We start from the raw sequence: 14,592 nt of genomic DNA on the forward strand, positions 1-14,592 counted from the left end.
GTGGAATTCACGTGTCGAATAAACGAGTTACTTGTGAAAGGAAAGTCGCACGATTATAATAAAAGCCAAAACTAAACCATTTACTGGTAATTGTGGATAATACATCGATGGATCATAATGGCATGATAAGGCGACGTCCTCATTTATTTATGTGAGTTCATTGCCATAAGATTTGTCATTTTTTATTATAAATTTTTCTTCTTTCTCTTACACATTTATTTATATAAACAAGTATAATCAGTACTTGCAATTTTTTAAAAGTAGAATAAAGGTAATATACTCTTCATCATAGTATTACGTAAACATCTGGGTAATCTCACGAAAGAATGAATGATGGTGGCACAATGTAAAGATGGCGGCATAGTGTAAAGATGGCGGTGACGTTAATACATATGAGCATGGAGTATGGAAACTGTACAGTCTCCATGGCATGGAGCATCACTTTTATTTTAACGTTGATTAAATAAGTTATGTTTTGCGTAATTGCAACAACAAAACTTATTTAATATTATATTGATGTTATAGAGTAGGCTAAACATTTTCCATACCATAAAAGACAATCTATCTATTCAATTGAAATATCCAAATTTTCTATTTTACGCGTGCACAATCGATTTAGCGATTTTTTAAATGTTTTCTTAAGAACCGTATGTAAAAGATACAGTGTAGACTAATTTATTTTTACCTGTACTGGCGTGATTCAGCGCGCTCTTTTGTTGTTTGTTTGTTATTTCTTACATTACTAAAATCATACAATTGATAATCAAACGAACTTACCTGTACGTGAAGTTCGATTATAATTATATGTAGTCCTCGCTCGAGTACATTTCACATAATGTAGTATCCCCCTTGGCCCCCCGTGGCAGCACACGTTTAGAGTATCGAAGAGTTAGCTACTATCCCCACCCCGCGCCCGCTTCACTTTTTAGAGTATTGAAGAAGGCTAAACATATTGTTAATACTATGCATGGGAGGGGTGATAAATAATTATCACTGAGGTGGGATATAATGTACTCGAGCGAGGACTACATATAATTATAATCGAACTTCACGTACAGGTAAGTTCGTTTGATTATCAATTATATTACGTCCTCGCTCTCATACATTTCACATAATGTAGTTGTTTAGAGTATTTCACTACCTATGTTATTTGTAATAAATTTTTATTATCAATTTATATAAATCATTAGCTTAATACAGCATTAGCAAAATCATAGCCATTAGATGTAATTGGTCTTTTATAAAATTTGGCGAACATTTCTGAATTTTTTGACCATCCTGCCGTCAATCTAATTGTATCAAAGTCGATACCTTTTTCAGCTGCTAACGACGTAGCCGCGTGCCTTGTCGAGTGAGCGGAAAAAATTGACACATCTACGCCACTGTCTTTTAAGACATTTTTAACCCATCTACTTATTGTACAAGCCTCGACCGCCTTGTACGGTGGCCTCGTAGATATAAAAAAGTTTGTACATTCTCCTCTCAGACTCTCGGTTTTATCCAAGTAATTATAAATCGCTGAGACTACGCATAACTTGGGTTTATCATTAAACCTCGGCAGCTTAAGGCACGGTTGGTAACGACCCGGTCCAGTCGTCTTAATGGAGTCCGGAATCGTAATAAACAAATTTTCGCCATCACGCTTTATATTATTTATATTAATTTTTGACAAGGTTTGCGCTCTTTGAGCGGTACTTAAAGCTAATAGAGTAACTGTCTTATAAGTTAATAACTTAAAATCTGAAGTATCTGCTTCTTCTAAAAATTTTAAAACAATAGAAACATCCCAAGTTAACGCATACTTAGGTCTTGATGGTCTCAAGTTTGAGACACCCTTCATGAATCTAATTACATCAGAATGTTCTCCTATTTTATTTGATGTGATTAAGGAGAGAGCGCATCTAGACGAATTTAAGGTGCCATACGCGGCGCCCTTGTAAAAGAGTTCTGATAAAAACTTGATTGCCGTAGCAGGCGTAACATCTGAATTTGACATTTTGTTTTTAACACAAAAGTCTTCCCATTGCTTTAGAGTACAACTATACTGTTTGATTGTAGACTCTTTTACGGAAGCTAACATTATAGCTGTTGCTTCTTCTGGAATGCCTCTCTTTAAATAAGACGACCTGATAACCTGCTTGCAATTAAAGTTAGATGCTTTGCTCTTGGATGAACCTGCGACCTACAAGGTGATAATAATAAGGTTGGATTGGGATTTAACACAACTGGAGTGTCGTATCTCATAGACTCAAAAAGAGGGAACCACGGCTGTTTTCTCCAGAGTGGTACGACCATTATTCCGCTGGCTTTATCGCGCTTAATTTTTGCTAAAGTTCTCAACATTAACGCAAAAGGGGGGAAAGCGTAAAAATAGAATTGAGACCAGGAAAACGTGAAGGCATCAATGTATGATGCGCCAACTTCCGGTTTCCAGGAAGCAAATCTTTTACATTTCGAGTTCACACTCGTGGCAAAAAGATCAATATCTGGAATGCCGAGAGTGTTTGTAATTATATTGTAATATTTTGTATTTAATTCCCATTCCGAATCTAAATTCTCTTTACGAGACAACGCGTCCGCGATCACATTATCTTTTGAAGCAATATAGGTGGCTAATAATATGATTTGACGCTTTTCCGCCCATTGCCATATCTTGCGAGCTAGTCCGTTATAATGGTCGTACCGTACTCCGCTCATTTTATTTATATAGGCAAGAGCCGTAGTATTATCTACTCTAATCAATATCTGACAATTTTTCAGATCTGACGCTAGGTTATGAAGAGCAATTTCAATCGTATAAAGCTCTAGATAATTGATGTGCTTTTCCCGTTCCTTTAAGGACCAAAAACCATATATTTGTTTTCCAAAATTATTGCATGCTCCCCAGCCCGTCGTAGAGGCATCTGTGTGGATAATCATTGCGAAATGATTATTTTTTATGAGAGAATTACTCTTTAAGATATTATCTCTCCACCATTCTAAATCTTCTTTTACCTTATCATTCAAGGTCATTTGATTATCGTAAGTATTATCACTAATAATCAATTGAAATATTTTTTCTTTTTCTAATCTTTTGGTGTAGAGCCAACCATACTCCGTCGCTGGGCAACATGCAATCAGTTTACCAATCAACTCTGCAAACTCTCTAATTGAGCACCTATTTAACTTTAAAAATTTTTCGACTAATTGAAAAATGTTTTTTCTTTTATCATCTGGTAACTCTACTAAATATCTTTTTGTATCTATGATAAATCCTAAAAATTTGCACCTTAACTTTGGTACTAGACTCGATTTTTTATAATTCACTAGAAAACCTAGCCACTCAAGTAGTTCAATAGTCTTATTAATATTAGTAATACATTTATCTTTGGAACTTTCGATACATAAGATATCGTCAAGATAAACCACCGATGTGAACCCACGTTTTCTTAAGAAACCTACCACAACTCTCATGACTTTTGTGAATATGAGAGGGGCTATACAGAGACCAAATGGGAGACAGGTAAATTCAAAAAAGGCACCATTGAATAAAAAACGAAGGTATTTTCTACTATCTGGATGTATCGATATAAGATAGTAAGCGTCCTCTAAATCTATTGAACCTAAAAAATAGTCGGGAAAGATCAATTGAACAGCCGTTCTTAAGTCTTCTAGTTTGAAGTGATGATTTTTTATAAACAAATTTAATTTCTTCAGATTTAAAATAAATCTGTGTTTCCCATTTGGCTTCCTTATAAGAAAGAAGGGTGACATGAATTGATCCTCTACATGAGGACAATCTGCAATAGCTCCCCTTCTTATTAATTCATCTATACAGCCCTGTATTATAACCTTTTCCCCCTCCGAAAATGATCTCTCTTTCTTGGAGGTAAAGGGTACATAACTCTCATTCACAGAAATTTTCAAACCTGAAACACATCCTAATACAATTTTATCATCGGTGATTTCTAACCAATTTTTATAAAACAGACTTAGCCTACCCGCACATTGACTTACACTCTCTACTCTTTCTTCTCTTGTGATTTGCCCTGCGGCTTGGGCTGCTGTGGGCCGGGTGGTGGTACGTTCTGATTGATGAACTGCTGTCTGTTTTTGAAAAACAGCTTTTGTTTCCGTTGTCCTGTGGTAGATGTAAACCCCATTTGTTTCGGACCTTTTGCAAATGGGGCCTTCTGATTTAAATTCTGTCTTGCTTGAGATAAGGGCTTCGGTTGAGAGGGCTTCAATGTCTCTGCCATCTTGACCATCGCTTTGGCTTCTTTGAGCTTCTCAGTTAGTTCTTTTCCATATAAGAACTCATCTACCTTAGTCTCTTTTAACACAGAGATTGTTTCTTTTGACAGCCCTGGTTCTATGAAGGCTTTTCTCGACACACTTTGTTTATAGAAGATCAATGCTATGATCTTACCGGCCTCAACTAAGGGTTTAGTAACACTGGCGATATCTAAACCCTCCTCAGCCTGCTGACCTTCATGGATCAAAGTGATCACGGAACCAATCATAACAAGAGCCGTACTGGCTAGTCTTTGGATCTCTTTCATATGTTTACTGAAAGACAAAAAAAAAATTTTTTTTTTTTTTTTGATTATTTTTAATCATTTTGGGTGAATAGCTTACTCTCTGGTAATAGCAAAATCTTTCATCGTAACAGAGATCTGTGGATTGAGCGCTGGTGGTGTGAATTCAGGCACCGGGGCGTATTTAGCTAAGATAGCTTCCATTACGTCCTTCTTAATGCCATTCTTACAGAAATAATCCCACCTCTTCAGTAACTCTGGGTCGATCTTGACCTCGGTAGTCAAGGAGGCTGTTGGATCATCTCCCAGCTAAAGTAGGTTAACAAAACCTTTTATTAGACTCATATCTGATTAATATGAGATAAGTTTTGCTTCGCCACTCGTGCAAATACTAAACCTATATAGTCTGTTTTCTCTGTCTTGCAATATAGCGCAAGCACTAATAGAGTATGTGGTACGTCTTTGTCTTATCACGCGTATAAGCACAGACGTGGTTTACAAGTCCTGACTTGTCGAAAGACCGACACTGATCGTATCGATTTTCTTGTTTTTTTTTTTTTTTTTAACCTATAACTTACAACTTCAAGCCAATTGTTGTCCTCGTTGTCATCTTGGATGATGATCTCCTCGACCGGCAAGTCGTTGTCCGGCGGAGTCATCTCCGCCTGCTCTTTGTCATCTTGAGCGTCCGACGCCATTGTTTCGTCGACTCGCTCATCGCCTTTTGAGGAATTCTTGATCACTTGTTCTTCTAACTTACGGATCTTTTCCTGTAAGTCCACTATCTTCTCATCGCGTTCACGACTTCTTTTCTTGGACTTTTTGCCCATTACTGACGAAAAATCGTAAAGAACGCGAGCTACTCAAAATACACGTGTTGCGCCTGGAGCACACGAAAGAAAAGTGAAGCGGGCGCGGGGTGGGGATAGTAGCTAACTCTTCGATACTCTAAACGTGTGCTGCCACGGGGGGCCAAGGGGGATACTACATTATGTGAAATGTATGAGAGCGAGGACGTAATATAATCATAACTTTATACCGTAACAGTGGTTTTCTCCAGCCTCAATATTATATTAGTTTAGTAATGCATTTCATCATCGTATATTCTTTTGTTGCCTCTTGAAAACACTCGTGAACATTTTTCAAATTTACTGTATTCTTATTATTAGCTTCAGTTTTATTCTATTCATTTTTTCTTTCTTCGAATTACATTTTAAGATGACACTATTAATTTCACAGATAGTAATTAAATTATCGATTCATATTAATAATTCCAGCATAATTTGAAAAGGTAACCTCTTATTTCGTTAAAACAATTTATTACCTGCATGATAAGTATATATATTATATGCTTTTTGTAGACTATTGTCTATATTAATTATTCGTTCAGCAGTAAATTCAATTTACTGCAGAAATATAAATTTTTCATTTCTAGATATTTATACAAATATTTTAAAGTATAGGAAAATTAAAAATTCCACGCTTTTTTTCGCATCAACTAATTACAACCCTGGGATTCAACGACTTATAATTTTTTTAAGATGGGATAAACTGAAAATAGTTTTATTTAAAAAATAAAAATTTACTTTATGTGATTCTGCAATATTTTTTAATTTTTACAATAAAAATGATTGATTTTCGAGGTTGGTAAATGGGACGCCGCAGGCCGCAGTCACGAAAACTAGTTAAGTTCAACCTTCATCAAAGAAAAGTAAAAGAGATTATGAAAGAAAAAAATAAAATAAATCAAACTGTGTAGTTAAACATGTAGAATCTTTTATGGACACAGATAGAAATAGAAAAAGAAAATCAGACAGAACGACGTGCTACATCGAAAAAAATTCCCATGTATCATTTACATTAATTTTGTTATTTTTAAATTGTAATATTTTTCTGTTTTATTATAAATAATTAAAAATATTTTAATGAATATCGGCTGTACCCTAATTAGAAAAAATATAAATAAAATATACTTAAATAGATAAAATATAGTAAATTATTGTACATAAATTATCACGGTCAATTGGATTTCTCTGTTAATTTGTGAAAAATGTATTCAATAAATACTATTACTTGAAAAGTAATTATAATATTATGCCATTTAACCTTTCAAGAAAGCATTTCGATTAAAATTTAGAAGAAAATATGCATTTATTGAATTTATTTCATAACAATGGAGTTAGATAACCCATTTATACTGCCGAGGACAGGGACACTCAACCTACTGCACGAGAAACAATGCAATGTGTATATGCATATATATACTGACAATAACTATGACATTCTTTGTCTGAACCGCTATGCTATGCCTGTCAGGCGTCTGCAGGTCATATCCTGCGGTCATATTCAAGAGTTATTCTCTGGTTATACTGCTGTGTTGCTTCAATAGTCTCAGATCGTTGACAGTTACTCGTACAGTTTCCTCTTATAAAAAAAGTGTTTGAAAAGTGCAAATAGCGACAGGTTTGTAACGGATACAAAGATTTTATTAGTTAGCGTTGATATCTCTTGCGCTTGCCACTAGAAAATATGTAATACAATTATCCTATTTTAAAAATATTTTTCAATATTAACTGATAATCGTATTGAAATGCTTGCGCAAATTTTTAACTATAACTATAAAAAATGGGATTTCGTAATAATGATGTAAGATTAGAGATCAATTTTTGTTAATACGTTTAGGTATCGTAATGTCTCAAACGTCAGTCTATAATAAGCTGCTCATTGCTCTGCGGGACAATGATTTGGATCAGTTTTGTACGAACTTTAACAGTAATACATTGCCTGAAGGATTTGATTACGATTTACTCGTAGAGGCAATGATGTCCGGATGCAAGGATTTCGTTTTTTACTTGCTAGATAAAAACTGCAAGACCAACAAAGAAGATAATGTCAATACTCTCGTGCACGTAGCCTTGACAAATGGCTGGTTAGACGTCGTGAAAAAGTTGCTCGAGCTCGACGTTCCCGTCAGTAGATGTAACAGTAGAGGCAACACCGCTGTTCACGTAGCCTTCAATAATGGTTGCTCAGAAGAGATTATTAATTGTTTATTAGAATGCTATTTTTTGGAAACATTGGAAAACATTAAGAATGTCGATGGACTTAGTATCTTGCATATAATATGCACTAGACCGAATGTTGAACTGTTCAAAAAACTTGTTTACAAAAGTGTGAGCGAAGAAGGGAGCCAAAAGATTATTCTTTCATATGATGATCTCAATGGCCAGGTTAGATTTTTAATAGAAGTAATTAATCTTCGTTAGGTTTTCATTTAATAATTCATTCTTCCCTGAATATTGAAAGTAAATATGTTATATAGCAAAAAATAGGACATTTTTAGCTGTAATAACATGTCTACAATTATATAATTACATAACTTCATAAAATTAATTATACATTTATTGATAAAGTGTTAATCCTTAGTGTAAAATCTATAATATGTGAATGGCTATAGGTATCAGAGTATGATTCTAAATTACAACCGATTTAAATTTCAAGGTATTAAATACTCCAAATATTTGTTCGTATTTATATATTTTTATATGAACAGCGTAGGCTTTAGTTTTCTATTAACAAGTTCAATTTATCTATATAATTCATACATTTCATTTATTCCTATTGCTTTAATTAGTTGATTGTAAATAATTCTTTTTGATGATCAACTATGACTTTTTAATCATTGATGAAATATTCTTTTCAATAATTTTTTATGGTGTTGAAAATGAGTTTTAGAATGTGATGCTAACTGCAATATTAAAAGATATTTAAAAATTTTTTCTTTTAATGATACAACATATTTTATAAGTGATTATAGCTGCTTTGTTTAAAACTAATTTTGTTCCGTGGAAATATTTTACAATGAAAATTCCTTATTGTACTCTGATGAAAATAAATTTTAGTTTAGTATCTTGATTTCAGAATATTGTAATTTCAGTTGTATTTGACTAGGTATGTTTGGATTCAAATACACTCTATGCTGGTTACACTCCACTTCACTTCGCTGTACAAAGTGGCTGCATTGAGATTATAAAGAATTTAATATACTGCTGTCATATTGATATCTGTAAACAAGATGCAAGTTTCTCAACACCATTGCACTTGGCCCTACAACGTCGCGACATTGACGTGATTGATATTCTTCTAGCTGATAATACAGTTTATAAGGATTACGTCAATAGGTTAGTATTATTAACTTAAGATGTTTATAGCAAATATTTGTCAAATCTAATTATACCTTTTTAGTGCTGGTTTGACTCATGTGATGGCAGCATGTGCAAGTACAATAGACAATATTGCTACCAATTTTTTAAACTATACTTACATACATGCTTGTGATAAAATGAATTCAATTGTAAATGCTAGAGTTCAGGATCTAGGAAACTCTCTTGCAGGCTACACACCTTTCCATTTTGCAGCTGAATATGGACGCTTCCAGACTGTTCAATTGCTTTACTATTATGAATCAATGATTTTTGCTAAAACCTCACAAGGATTGTCGGCTCTTGTGTTAGCCATTAAGAATAATCATCACTACATTGCACATTTGATTTTCAATTACTATAAAGCTTATAGGGAAAGCATATGCAATGATAAAAGAGATGTTATTGTCAAGGATATAATTCCATTCATAGAGAATCCAACACCTATGGCATTGTAAATTTTTAGTTCTGTTCAATCACTTTGATGTTAATTATTATTTATTTATGTATTCATTTTTATGTTATGTTTTTTGATAGAAGATATTAAGCTAGTACTTTAATAATCGCAAATAATTTATTTCTTTGTAATGTAGCTTATCATTAATTGACAAAATGTTCTTTTTATTATTCGATGTTATACTTATACTAAGTAGTATTCAAAATATAATTGTAACTATATTATTAGATAATATAATGAATATTGAAAATGTGTTTCTTTGATACAATAATAGATTGGTAGCAATATTTAATCGTTGAACGTCAGTAAAATCCGAGCTGGCTTTTATCTACGATTAATATTCATATTTTTAGAAGTTTGATATTAAAACAAAAATGTTTATAAATGTATAAAAGATCGAACAATTAATTTTGCGTTATCCGAGTTTGTTATTGTGACTAAGTATTCCATTCGTAAATAAATCCAAGCAGTATATTTTATTCATAACTGTACAATTAATCGTTTTCTGAAATTTACTTGGGGTTTTGCTATAAAATCCCTCAGATTCAGGTAAAAATCTTAATAAAAATTAGAGAAAAGTAGTAGTGGTTATTTTTGTTTACCCCGAATAATAAATTATTTTTAGGAAAAAATGAAGGATTTATAAAGGAAACCATGCTTATAGTTTTATGGTATCGATTATTATTGCTCGATTGTCGAGAAAACTTCGAAGGCGTTTGCACTGTCTCCCTAGCCACGTAACAGTGAAGAAATGTTACTCTTAATTCTACTACCATACCAGGCACTGTCTTCATTAAATGTGGTACGTTCGGCGCTACAGTTTTAAACAACAGTTACTTTTGCTCACTACCGGTAGTGTTGGTACTAAATAATCGAACTAGATATTTTTAGTGATGTTACTAAAGTTGCGATTCGCGTCCGTATCCGTCCGCATCCGTACGTATCTATGGGACCGGGGCCTAAAAAAATACGATAAAGTAATCTTAATGCACTTCAATTGCATTTATTTATTGGACATATAAATTAATTGAATATATTTTTATTGTAAAGTTTAGCTTCGGATAAATATGATCAATATTGAGAAGAATGGTAAATTGATATTTTATATGAAATTCTGCGAATTTATTTCGGTGCAGTCGGCACCGTTAATTTATTTTAAATAAATTTTGGAATTTAATTTATAAATGTAAACAAACTGTCCAAATGGTTTCAGATGAACAATGGAAAAACAGTTAAATTAAAATAATATAGCTGTTGATATGGAGAAATCTTATAGAAAGCTTGATACCATGAACCAATACGTTAAGAAAGAAACAAAATTAAATTGTTAGGCGCAGCTGATGGTTCTATCCTATCCTTATCCTTGCCTTATATTTATTTTTATTTTTTATTTTTATACTTTTTACATATTTTATTCCTATATTTATCTTTAAAAAAAGATGAGTCGCTGACATCCAGCGTTGTGATTTGTTGATGCAAAAATAGAATTTTGAATTTTCCTATACTTTGAAATATTATTATTATTATATATCAAAGAGTGTAAGATTTCTATTTTAGCGATAAATTCAATTTATGAATAATTAACATGGATAATAAACTGCAAGAATGGAAATATGTTAGTAAATTGGTTTAAGAACATAATACATTATGTTTTGAAATTATTTGTACAAATTGTTAATTTTATGACCATCTCCAATACTACAATCAATATCATTGTGTTAAAATTTGGTAGAAAGAAAAAGAGAATGAATAAAAATAAAATAGAGACTACATATTTATCTTTTGTATATTTTAAATTAAAACGTATGCGAACAAAGGAAATTAATTATCAAAATATTAAACCTGTTAAATTAGAAGAATATTCACGGATGTTTTCATAGTGGCAGCAACAAGTATACGATGTTAAATGTATTACTTATACTAATATAAGATTGGAGCCATAATCACTACTATTGAATATGTAAGTTTAGTGTTGTATAATAGTATAATAGTATAATAGCATTATTGATCTTAGGTCGAATTAATCTTTTGAATAATTTTTCCGATATATCTTGAAATGAGTAAAATTCATCGATTTTTGAGAAAAAATGGGTGCATGTTCTATTTTTATTCATCAATAAATATTGACGTATGTAGTCTGTTCTAAACAGCATGACTTATTCGTGTCCATTGAAATCTTGAAGTTGACATGTAAAAGGTTCAAATAATGTAATAAATAATAGTAAAACAGTAAAAAAAAAGCGCGCGAAGCGCTCTAAATAACACTAGTAAATTAAAACAAAAAAATTTAATAATGCAACGAGTTAAAAATCTATTATATGCGTAGCAATGTTATCTTTCTTCAATCATTTTAAAACACTTTATGAAATTTATTTATACTAATTAACTTAAACTGATTAATATCGACGGAATTTCCGATCAATCGTTATTTTGATTTCTAATTAAACAATTGGCTTTGTATAATTTAAATTACGCGCGTTATCAAAACAAAATCTCGAAATCATTCGATTATTACTGACATAAACGACCTATTTCTAATGATCTAACTTAAATGCGAGATAAACTCGCTTTGTTTACATATCATGGTATATGAATGAATATTCATTAGTTTTTTCTTCGCAGCTAGTGAATCGCTACAATGATTCGATCCAACCACGACGATCTGTTCGACGCTTTACGAAAAGACGATTTGAACACCTTCCGCAACTTGTTGCTGATGTACGGTTGGCCATCCAACACCGAGTACTCCGATTATCATTTGTTTGCGGAATCAATTAAGTTTGGCCGAAAGAACATCGCCAATTATCTTCTCAACCTCAAATGTCGTTTGACAAAACCTGGTAGCTTGAGTACTTTTGTTCATGTGGCTTTGACATACACGGACTGGAGGGATATAGTGATGAAACTGGTGAGCTTTGGTGCACCTGTGAGCACTGTCAACGCTCAGGGTAACACCGCCGTTCATGTGGCTTTCAAGAACAAAGCAGATGGAAAGTTGATCGACTTGCTCTTGGCTGCTTATGTACAGGAGAACATCGTGAACATCGCTGATTCGGATGGATTGAGTATCCTGCACATCGCCTGCTCGAGGCCAAATTTAAAGATTGTAGAGGCGCTAACGTATCGTAACACACATGTTATCATTAGTCGCGACGATGTCAATGCTCAAGTAAATTGTTTATATTTTATGTATTAGTTTCAATTAAGTTAATTGAAATTCACCTTCAAAAATAACCAAGTGAAAAAAAGTTTTGCTTGAATTTTTAAAACACTTCATTTTTCACTTTAAAAATTTTTATAATTTTGTTTTTACAATCTACTGATAACTTTAATCATGACAGGTACAATCTAATACTAGTACCTACTCTCGTTATACGCCGCTACACTTTGCTATAAAAAATGGCCGAAAGGAGATTATCAAGTTTCTAATGAAGCACTTCAATGCTGACATTAACAAGACAGATGCCACTTCTTCAACACCGTTGCATTTGGCGTTGGAACGCAGCGATATTGAAACATTGGACTGTCTTCTTGCACATGACAGAACTCACAGAGATATTGTTAATGAGTAAATTTTATTAAGAAATTTTTTGTTTGTATTTAGCTTTAAAACTGCGCAATTTTCTTTATTAACTTTGTAAATTGTTTTTATTCCATTCAAATGATCTCAACAAATTTCATCATTAGAAGCACCATTTTTATGATTTTAGCCAATCTTATTGAGATGTTGAAGTTCCATGTGTTTTAATTAATTTTATTTGTAATTGTAAAATTTACTTTTAATAATTGTATTATAGATTTAGTTTTATACTTGTATGCAATTCCTTTTAATTGTCAAAGTCATTTTTAACAGTTAACAAATGAACATCGTATTTTCCAGTATGGGATTCTCGCACTTCATGGCAGCATGTGCTGGAAGTAACACGTCAATTGTCGCTGAATATTTTCGTCTTCTTCAGTATCGCCCTTGGACAACAGCCGAATCCTTCTTCAACAATAGAGTAATGGCATTCAGTGATTCCCCGTACGGAGGTTACTCAGCTTTCCATTTCGCTGCTGAATTTGGCCGACTTGAGACAGTTCAATTACTTCTCGCTCATGGAGCTTCGTATTTTGTATTGTCTGCTGAAAATGTAACGCCATTAGTTACAGCACTTAAACGCGGCCACGAAAATGTTTACCGTTTGCTTTGGCGAAGGTATAAAGCTTATAGACAATCGATTTACGATGCCATTGATGCAGAAGAAAATGGGCGTGTTAATATTAAAACAACAAGCTCAACAGACATAAATAATCAAGTTTTATCACGGTTTTCAATTTTTAATAGTCTGGATAAAAATCAAACTGGAGTTCAGAATGAGCACTCACCTGCGCCATACGGAATTTAATAATAAAAACAATTCGACTTCACACATACTTGAGTTGGTAGAAAAAGGCAGTGATGAGCCTCCAGGTTTTAGTAATTTACGGAAACAGTTTTCTAGAATACCTTAATTTCGCCAGTAAATGTTAAGTACTTATAATTAGGAAAGTTTTGTATTAATTTTTACACCAAACAAGATTAAAAAAAATAATATAACGTACTCTTTAATGAACAAGTTATAAAATTATATAAAACTTCGGATTCGCGAAAAATAATAATAAGATTAAGACGTGTACTAATATGTTGATTGGTACATGACTATTATTGTAATTTATTGTAGTACTATTTAGCTTTATTGATCAATATATTTTGTAAGTACATAGTATAATGAAATGTTAAAGTGCGTTATTTATATGATGACGGCGCAGCGCGTGTGAAATTAAATTTAAATGATCATCTTATTTAACTTGCATTTTTACACATAAAATACAACTTACTATAACAATTAAATTAATTTTTGTCTATTGTAAACATTTATAATATTTTTTATAACAATAATGTGCACAAATAGATAAACTACCGCTATATTTCAGGCAACTATAAAGTAGAATATCATTTCTATACGTTAGGTTGTATAATAGTCTATCTGTCAATAGTAATTTTTTATGGTACTGCAATGATTTAAGCGAAACCAGATGTATAATGTTAGAAAAGCATTAAGTTAGTTTTTAATCAACGTATGTAGGAGTCAGCATATGAATCTGATGATTGATCGACGTTTTTATTTTACACACACACACACACACACACACACACACACACACACACACACACACACACACACACACACACACACACGTTTATGAAATTCGAATAAAATTTAAATAAAGCAAAATCAGTTCAAAAGTTAAGATGCCTTTTACTTTATTTTTCTCTAAATAGATATAATTATTATTTATATCTTTATTTTAAATGTTCTATTACAATTGATTCTAATTGAATATTTCCACAGAGCATAGCTTAAACATTTATAACTACCTGTTTTTAAAATAA

The 14,592-nt window shown here is 32.4% G+C and overlaps 3 protein-coding genes across 6 annotated transcripts; 2 read left to right on the top strand and 1 right to left on the bottom strand.

Moving 5' to 3' along the window:
- Nucleotides 1-3,938: 3,938 nt before the first annotated feature.
- On the bottom strand, nucleotides 3,939-5,307 carry LOC131669343 (uncharacterized). Its single transcript, XM_058944156.1, has 3 exons — nucleotides 5,096-5,307; nucleotides 4,618-4,826; nucleotides 3,939-4,548 (listed from the first exon to the last, which is right to left on the bottom strand). Exons 1-3 carry the CDS (start codon nucleotides 5,213-5,215, stop codon nucleotides 4,002-4,004), a joined length of 876 nt encoding a protein of 291 aa, XP_058800139.1. The 5' UTR covers nucleotides 5,216-5,307; the 3' UTR covers nucleotides 3,939-4,001.
- A 1,522-nt stretch (nucleotides 5,308-6,829) lies between these two features.
- Nucleotides 6,830-9,747, top strand: LOC131669337 (putative ankyrin repeat protein RF_0381). 3 transcript variants are annotated; one of them, XR_009302360.1, is made up of 4 exons: nucleotides 6,830-6,980; nucleotides 7,200-7,747; nucleotides 8,439-8,698; nucleotides 8,763-9,747. XR_009302360.1 is itself a non-coding variant. In XM_058944143.1 (4 exons), exons 2-4 carry the CDS (start codon nucleotides 7,208-7,210, stop codon nucleotides 9,175-9,177), a joined length of 1,185 nt encoding a protein of 394 aa, XP_058800126.1. In that variant the 5' UTR covers nucleotides 6,830-6,980; nucleotides 7,200-7,207; the 3' UTR covers nucleotides 9,178-9,747. The 3 variants fall into 3 exon arrangements, 1 of the variants encoding a protein (XP_058800126.1); XR_009302359.1 differs by having other exon boundaries at nucleotides 8,455-8,698; XM_058944143.1 differs by having other exon boundaries at nucleotides 8,469-8,698.
- Nucleotides 9,748-11,789: 2,042 nt separating this feature from the next.
- LOC131669334 (ankyrin-1-like) lies at nucleotides 11,790-14,362 on the top strand. Of its 2 annotated transcripts, XM_058944140.1 has the most exons (4): nucleotides 11,790-12,084; nucleotides 12,205-12,345; nucleotides 12,518-12,744; nucleotides 13,057-14,362. In XM_058944140.1, the coding sequence occupies exons 1-4, from the start codon at nucleotides 11,815-11,817 to the stop codon at nucleotides 13,562-13,564; spliced, it is 1,146 nt and encodes a 381-aa protein (XP_058800123.1). In that variant the 5' UTR covers nucleotides 11,790-11,814; the 3' UTR covers nucleotides 13,565-14,362. The 2 variants fall into 2 exon arrangements, with proteins under 2 accessions (XP_058800123.1, XP_058800122.1); XM_058944139.1 differs by having other exon boundaries at nucleotides 11,790-12,345.
- The last annotated feature ends 230 nt before the right edge of the window (nucleotides 14,363-14,592 follow it).

This window comes from Phymastichus coffea, unplaced genomic scaffold, assembly GCF_024137745.1.
Source record: "Phymastichus coffea isolate CEN01 unplaced genomic scaffold, Cenicafe_Pcof_1.1 PCOF00092, whole genome shotgun sequence".
NCBI lineage: Eukaryota > Metazoa > Arthropoda > Insecta > Hymenoptera > Eulophidae > Phymastichus > Phymastichus coffea.

Bases quoted from the DNA above. Each gene is read 5' to 3' on its own strand.
- LOC131669334 (XM_058944139.1), top strand. From the start codon at position 11,815: ATGATTCGATCCAACCACGACGATCTGTTCGACGCTTTACGAAAAGAC. The intron at 12,346-12,517 runs GTAAATTGTTTA...TAATCATGACAG, and splicing joins GCGACGATGTCAATGCTCAA to GTACAATCTAATACTAGTAC. The intron at 12,745-13,056 runs GTAAATTTTATT...CGTATTTTCCAG, and splicing joins CACAGAGATATTGTTAATGA to TATGGGATTCTCGCACTTCA.
- LOC131669343 (XM_058944156.1), bottom strand. From the start codon at position 5,215: ATGGCGTCGGACGCTCAAGATGACAAAGAGCAGGCGGAGATGACTCCG. The intron at 4,827-5,095 runs GTAAGTTATAGG...AACCTACTTTAG, and splicing joins ACAACAATTGGCTTGAAGTT to CTGGGAGATGATCCAACAGC. The intron at 4,549-4,617 runs GTAAGCTATTCA...TTTGTCTTTCAG, and splicing joins GATTTTGCTATTACCAGAGA to TAAACATATGAAAGAGATCC.
- LOC131669337 (XM_058944143.1), top strand. From the start codon at position 7,208: ATGTCTCAAACGTCAGTCTATAATAAGCTGCTCATTGCTCTGCGGGAC. The intron at 7,748-8,468 runs GTTAGATTTTTA...GTATTTGACTAG, and splicing joins ATGATGATCTCAATGGCCAG to GTATGTTTGGATTCAAATAC. The intron at 8,699-8,762 runs GTTAGTATTATT...ATACCTTTTTAG, and splicing joins TATAAGGATTACGTCAATAG to TGCTGGTTTGACTCATGTGA.